The 7,001-nt window shown below is 54.4% G+C and overlaps 1 protein-coding gene across 4 annotated transcripts in view; it reads right to left on the bottom strand.

Annotated features, from left to right (window-relative positions):
- Positions 1-7,001, bottom strand: part of CACNA2D2 (calcium channel, voltage-dependent, alpha 2/delta subunit 2) — a 114,967-nt gene that overhangs the window by 5,798 nt on the left and 102,168 nt on the right. For 3 of the 4 annotated variants that reach the window (XM_011993248.1, XM_011993249.1, XM_011993247.1), the window contains exon 22: positions 2,056-2,116. In XM_011993248.1, the coding sequence (XP_011848638.1) occupies positions 2,056-2,116 (61 nt within the window). Of the gene's footprint in view, positions 1-2,055; positions 2,117-4,767; positions 4,789-7,001 lie in introns of all 4 variants that reach the window. The other variant, XM_011993245.1, reaches the window with a different exon arrangement.

The raw sequence follows: 7,001 nt of genomic DNA, 5'->3' as shown, positions 1-7,001 counted from the left end.
AAAAAGATGAGGTCATACTGAATTAGTATGGGCCCTAAATCCAATGACTAGAGGCCTTTTTTTTTTTTTTTTTTTTTTTTTCAGTTTTTTTTTTTGTCTTTTTTTTTTTTTTTTTTGCGACAGAGCAAGACTCCGTCTCAAAAAAAAAAAAAAAAAAAAAAGAATGAGGGTCTACTTCCTCCATTCAGGCAGCTTCTTTCTCCTGGGCATGGCTCTACAGAGCCTCCCATCTCTCTGGTGTAGCTGGACCCAGATAGTGCACCTGGGAAGCCCCAGGAAATGCCTGGCGGCCAGCTCAGCTCATCCACCTGTATGCCCTAGAGCATTCCCGTGGGCACCAGGTGGGACCCGGGTACAAACACTGGCTTTTTGTCAGCCTAAGACCCCACCCTGCCTCTTCCTGGCTATGTGCCTTTAGGTAACTCACTCATGCTCTCTGATACTCGCTTTTTTCATCATAGCACAGAGGGTGTCAGGAAGTCAGTGGGAACATGTGGGTCCTCGGACTGGCTGTTCCCTCTGCCTGGAATGCCCCTCCCCTCAAGACCCTCACTGCGTTCAGGCTCTGGGTCGAGAGAACATGGGGCTGTGGGGCGTGAGGGGGGTCTGCTTGGGCTTGCTGCCTAGGAAGTCTTGGGAGCAATCCTTCTACTCTGATAGGTGGAGCTCTCTCTCTTGCCCGACCCCTCATTCATACCTCTGCCACCAGGGACCGCTTCATTGTCCTATATGGCACTAACTGTGGAGTTTTTGAACATGTGCCACTTTCCCAGGCTGTGGTAGGGCTCGTGGCTTGGTAAGGGCATGTGGAACTGGGTCTCAGGCCCCACTCACTCCTTGGCCCCCAGGGCCTTTGTGCAGTGTACAGCCTGCACCTCTATGCCTAGAGGCCACACTGGACACACCCAGGGTGACACCCACACGACTGTGCTTGAGATACACCAAGTCACTTGCAGACTCTCCTGTACACACAGTATGCACATTCACATTTGTGGGGTACTTCATTCACTCACCCTCCACATATTTATTGAGCTCTCCCGAGCCACAGACACAGAAATGGCAAAAACAAATAGGGTCCCTGCCCTCAAGAGAGCTTTCTCGGGGGTCACGTGGGCCACACAGGCTTTTTCACACCTTCCCACATTCACTAACGCACAGAGCCACCCCCACATTTATGCTCAGACTCTTACATACGTACATGGTGACTCACAAATACACACATCTACAAAGAATCACAGAAAAACTGGGTGCATGCACATACGTGCACACACAAAGGTGAGGCATGTCCAGAGCCCCCGTGTGCTGCCTTCCAGTGACCCTGGGGTCTCTATCAGCTGCATCCACCCACCTGCCCTCATCCCAAGCCTGCGTCATGGAAGGGCTTCAGCACCCAGGGGACCCGGCCTCCCCAGATGTGGGCCAAAGGCAGAGAGTGTGTGCATGAGAACGTGTATGTACACATTGAGCGTGCACTCCTGGATGGTCCAGGCCTGGGCCTGCTCTGGGCCCCGACTCCTCATTTGCTAGAGCAGCTCCTTAAAGCCCCTGCCCTCCTCCCCCCATCCCCCAAGTGAAGTACCACTTCTAGACCTGGCACTGCCGACAGGGGCTCTGGCTGACTCAGCCCTCAGACCCACATGAACACCGACTGACACAGGACAACGATGGGGTGTGGGGTTGGGGGGATGGGCAGGACACCACAAACCAGAGCAGCAGTTGCCTGGCAAGGGGTGGGCATGCCACAGACAGCCACCCCGGGGCGGGAAGGGCTCCTGCCTGGTTGCCTGGGAGGGCAGAGAAAGTCAGCAGATGAGTCTGGAGACTTCCTGCCCCGGCCTGGTGGGAGCTAGGGCCGTGAGGCCGCCGGCCACTGCTGCCTGGTGCGGTACATGGCCTGGGTATGCACACAGCCGTGCATACCGGGCAATGTATGGGGGCCGGGGGATGACACTGCACAGAAAACAGTCACACAGAGCTCCAGGCAGCAGTGCAGGGGGTGGGGCCGGGGCGCTCAGGGTAGGGGAGGACACCTCAGCAAGGCCACACGCAAGCTACCTGGGAGCAATGAAAACATGTCCTTCAGACTCAAAGCTGCTGGGGAGCAGGAACTCAAAATCTGCAACAGAAACGGGGGGTTATCCGGCGGGGGCTGGGGAGGTGGGAGGCCAGGGGGCTCAGAGCTGACGGGGCTGGAAGGACAGGGGAGAGGGGGGCTGGAGGGAGGGGGAGACACCAGCAAAGAGGAAACCCGCCATTTCCATGTCCAGGAGCCAAAGAGAAGGGACGGGCAGGGAGGGTACAGGGCCTGTGGAGACTACAGCATCGCAGGAGGAGGGCAGTTATAGCCAATATGTTGCCCGGGCCTGGTCCTCTGTTGGCAGTGAGTCCCTTGGCGTGGCTGTATATGCTTCCATACGGCTGTATAGCACATATACACGGACACACACACACACATATATATACACACACTGCTATATATATGCATGGTCTGGGGGAGGCGCCAGTCTCGCTCTTATCACATCCATAATGGAAAAAACCGCATGCTGAGCTTCCTTCGCCTCCAAAGAGACTTTGAGGAAGGGAATTGGCTTTTGGCTGCGGATTTTTATCTCTCTTTCTTTGCTGCAGCTGTTTGCGTTTTGGTAGGTCTTGCTTTTGTTCTGTGTCAGGCATCAACATGGCCAAACCGAGGGGGTTTCTCACGGGCACAAACAGTCCAACCAGAGACGGGCAGGGACAGCTGAGGGTATGCTGCAGTGCATTGTGGGGGGGCTGGTGGTCCTCCCTGGGCCAGGAGGTGAAGGGAGACCCTCAAAGTGCCAGGGACTGTTCCCACAGTGTGGGAAGAAAGTCTGGGGCGCTGGAAGGAGTGCTGCTGGAACCTGTGTACCTGCTTCCCTTGGCTGAGGGCGTGGAGATGGGCTGGGTCTCCATCCTTACTAAAACTTGTCTGGGCTCCAGGCAGCCATGGGGGATGCTAGGGCTCCAGAGAGGGCATAGGGCTGCTGTTGAGGCACCCCCAATTGGGCCTGTGCCCTGGGCTTATGAGCTGTGCATGTGTGTGTGAGTGAGCATGCATGCACTGAGTGTGTGTGTGTGCCCGTGTGACTATCTCTGTATGGGTTTGAGAGTGAACCTAAGGATGTGGCCACTGGGGCTCCTCTATGGCCTTTCCCTGCCCAGCTGGACTGGCCACCTTGCTGGTCTGCACCTGGGAGGGGTCCCTCTGCTCTTGGCCTCACTGTGGGTGGTCCACCTTCTTAGCCTGTCTCCACTTCTGAGCTCTCTTTTGCTCCCAGGGCTTTATTTGTATAGAAGAGGGATTATCCCTGCTCCCAAATACTCCCACAATGCACTGCAAGATTCTGGGGAGGGGGCACTTGGGGTGCTTGGAGGGGCTGGGCAGTCACTGGTTGGACTGTTCCTTCTGATAGGACTGTGAGGCAGGGTCTGGACACAAGCCGATGGGGAAGGGGTTAGGGGGAAGAGGAGGAGGAGGAAAAAGAAAAAGGAGGGCGAAGGAGCAGGGAAGGAGACTATGCTATGTTGTCATTGTTACCAGGGCCCTGCATTTCTGGGGTCACTGGGTGGGATGTGGTAGGGTGGGGAGAAAAAGACAACTCAAGTCAGTGGGAGTAGGGCACGTCCCCCACCCCCGCCCAGGCCATCGGAGGTGGCTCTGGCCCCTTTATCCCCTTTGCCCCTGGGCTTCTTGGGTGCCCCTGCTTCCAGGTCATGGGGACATCCCCTTGTGGCTCTCCATGCCCCATCTGCCCACGGGTTCCCTGGGAGAGGTGGTTCTCTGAGACCTTTGTAATGCTGTCCTCTCTCACTCCCCTTACTCTCTGCCAGGGTCTAGGGGTTCACTACTGTTCACTACCCACCCTTCTAGAAGTCTCCTTGGCTTAGGCATCCCAGCATGCCAGAACCTTTCCTTTCATACCCAGCCTGATTTCCTCCAAACGCCTTTGCTGGCTCTTAGAGTCTAGACAGATCCCATTCCATCCCTGTCCAGGCCCCTGGTCCCCAAAGCTGGCTTTATTTCCCCAGGGAAACAGCTTTTCCATACTGCCGAGCCACTCCAGGGCTTAGCAAAGCCTCTGGGAGCAGCGGGCTGGTGGGACACGGGGACGTCAGCACCTATGTCAGTGCCCAGGAGGCACAGGTCAGCCCTGCTCTTCAGTGGCCTAGGTGCCTGCCCTATGCTGCCCTTTGGCCCCAGCATCGGGGCGTGAGGCTTCCGAGCCTTCTGCCTCCCTTCTTGGAGGACTGCCAGCTACTGGAGCTACTGCCAGAGGAGGGAGAGCTTCCTCAGAGTAGGCCTTGTGGGCTGGCCCTTTCCCACAGCTTCACATGAGCCCCACTAGGGGCTGATCTACCCCTGCATCTCAGGCCTCCTGCCCTGCTGAGTGGGAGGTGGTGGAGAAGCATCCAGGCTGTCCCTACTGTTGAGTTGTCTTGGAGGGACAGAGAAGATAGGGGAGGCAGGGGCCTTCCCAGAGAGAGTGAGGGGTCCAAGGAAAGGGTGTGGGCCCTGAGAACACGCTGGAGAACACCCTGCAGGCAGGGCCAGAGGCACAGGCCACTGGCTCTCATAGGGGCTAAGGAATCAGAGGAAAGGCAAAAACTAGAGGAGCCAGGGGGATGCTGGGAGGGGGCCCTGGAGAGCAGGGGTTTGGCTGGTCCTGGGCAGGGAGGGGGGCAAGCAGGGGCGTGAGGGTGGATGGGGTGGGGAGAGGAGGGTGCACTGGTTCTGAATATACTTGCCCTTCAGTTTGCTGATTGGCACTGGGACAGTCCACCAAGAGAGAAAGCGAGGAAAACAAAAACAACACAAACACAAAAACAAACGAAAAGAGGGAGGGAAAGGGGAGGGGCACAAACAATATTTTATTCAATGGCTGTTTGAATGAAAATATTGTGTCTCATCATCATACCGAAAGGAAACTTCTTGCAAAAAACGACATGAGAGAGAAAGAGAGAGCGAGAAAACTCAAAGGAGATGAGCCCCCAGTCGGCCAGGCAGGTGGGGGGCGCGCGGTGGGGCCGGAGCCCCAGCCTCCCTCCCAGTGGCCTCGGGCATGGTGGGCAGGCAGGGCCACAGGCTCTAGAGACTCTCTCAGGAGAGGCCCAGGATGAGCAGGGCATGCAGGGGTGAGCCACAGGCAGAGGACTGGGAGAGGCAGGGGAGGAAGGAGGGGGGCCAGGGAGAAAGCGGGGAGGGGGAGAGAGGAAGGGGGATGGGGAATGAAGGAGGGAGGAAAGAAGGTGAGGAGGGAGCCAGGAGGCAGAGCAGAGGGAGTGTGGGGAGTGGAACTGAGGGAGAGAAGGTGCTGGGGTGGGGAGAGCGGGAGGGAGGAAGAGTGGGAGAGAGAGAGAGAGGAGGTAAGCAGGAGAAAAAGGGAGATAGAGGAGATGCAGGGAGAAGAGAAGGAGGGAGACAGGGAAGAAGAGAGGACAGCACGTAAGGGAGGGAGGTTGGATGCAGAGGGGAGAGAGGTAGGAGGTGAGAGGAGGAGGATGAGAGGGTAAGTGGGAACTGGGTGAGGATAGATGAGGAAAGAATGGAGAGGAGGGGGCAGAGAGAGAGAGAGAGGGACCATGGGAAGGGGGCACCATAGAGGGAGAGAGCTGAACAGGAAGAGGAAGAGGGGAGGGGAGGGAGAAAGAGGGGAGAGAAGGGGAAAAGGGGGGGAGAGAGGGGGGGAGAGAGAGAGAGAGAGAGCAAGAGAGCGAGAGCAAGAGCTTTCTGAAGGTAGCATCTGAACACCTGACTCCATCTCTACCTGAAGCCATATACCCCTGGACTTTTCAGTTACATAAACTAATCCATTATTTGCTTTTGGGGGAGTAGAGGAATGGCAAAGCAATTTGGTTGGGTTTCTTTCATTTGTAAGAATGTTTCACTAGAACGAATATGTGTTAACATATCTACCGTTCATTACCTGGTATGTGACAATTCAACAACTCTTATTATGCTACTCAGGAATTTGGAGATTCAGAAAGATCTAGACATATCCCTCAGGGACACCAAAGTTTTAAAAATTCATATTTCATACCAACAAAGAGGACCCTTACATCCTGACATAAGTACATCCAAATCTCCACAAATATTTCAAACAGCTTGCTATAGTATTCCTCCATCTTCTTTAATTCCCTGCATATTCATCTCATCACAGATGTAATCATTTGTCTAATATCTGTCTGTTCTGCTAGATTGGAAGAGCAGGACTGGCTGGTCTAGCTCGTTCATTAGGGCCCAGCACAGTGCTTGGCAGATAATAAGCGCCCAATAATTATTTGCCAAATTGACTCTTACAAACAACAGATTCTTGGAAACAACAAAGGTGCATATCCCTTTAGGAAGAGCCATGCCTGAATGAAGGCAGATCAGAGCAAAGCCTAGATCATGGCTAAGGGGCTACGCCTTATGCGAGAGGGGCTGCTTGCTCCACTGGAAAGGTTCTCCCGTGGCTCCAAGTATACAAGAGCAATGGGATGGGGTAACTGGGCTTGCTCACGTCCCCAAGACCACATCTCCTCTAGGCAAATGTGGCTTCTCCCCAAGAGGGGGAACACATTCTTCCTTCTGGACCAACATGAGCAGGTAGAAAGAGAGAACTGGGGATGGGGAGTGAGGAATGAAAGAATCATCGCAAGAGAACCACATACAAAAACAAATAGCAATATGGGGATGGGGGAATCTGAGAGATAATGAATACGTATGTATTGGATGCCTACTGTATACCAAGCTCTTTCCATGTGTCATCTCACTTCCCCTCCCAGAAAGCCTTTCCAATTTGGGACAGGTGAGAAGACAAAGACCAGCAGAGAATAAGTGACTTGGAGAAGCTGATGCAGACCCCAAGTGGCCATCCAGGATCTGAATTCTATTCTGGCTGACTCCAAAGCCCACGCTCTTTTCATTGCCCTCTGCTGCTCCCATTTATTTTTCAGCAGTCAAATGATTTATTTGCTTTCAGATTTTTTTTTTTTTTTTT

This window comes from Mandrillus leucophaeus, unplaced genomic scaffold (genome assembly GCF_000951045.1).
Source record: "Mandrillus leucophaeus isolate KB7577 unplaced genomic scaffold, Mleu.le_1.0 Scaffold429, whole genome shotgun sequence".
Classification (NCBI taxonomy): domain Eukaryota; kingdom Metazoa; phylum Chordata; class Mammalia; order Primates; family Cercopithecidae; genus Mandrillus; species Mandrillus leucophaeus.
This window is presented reverse-complemented; position numbering and strand designations above follow the sequence as displayed.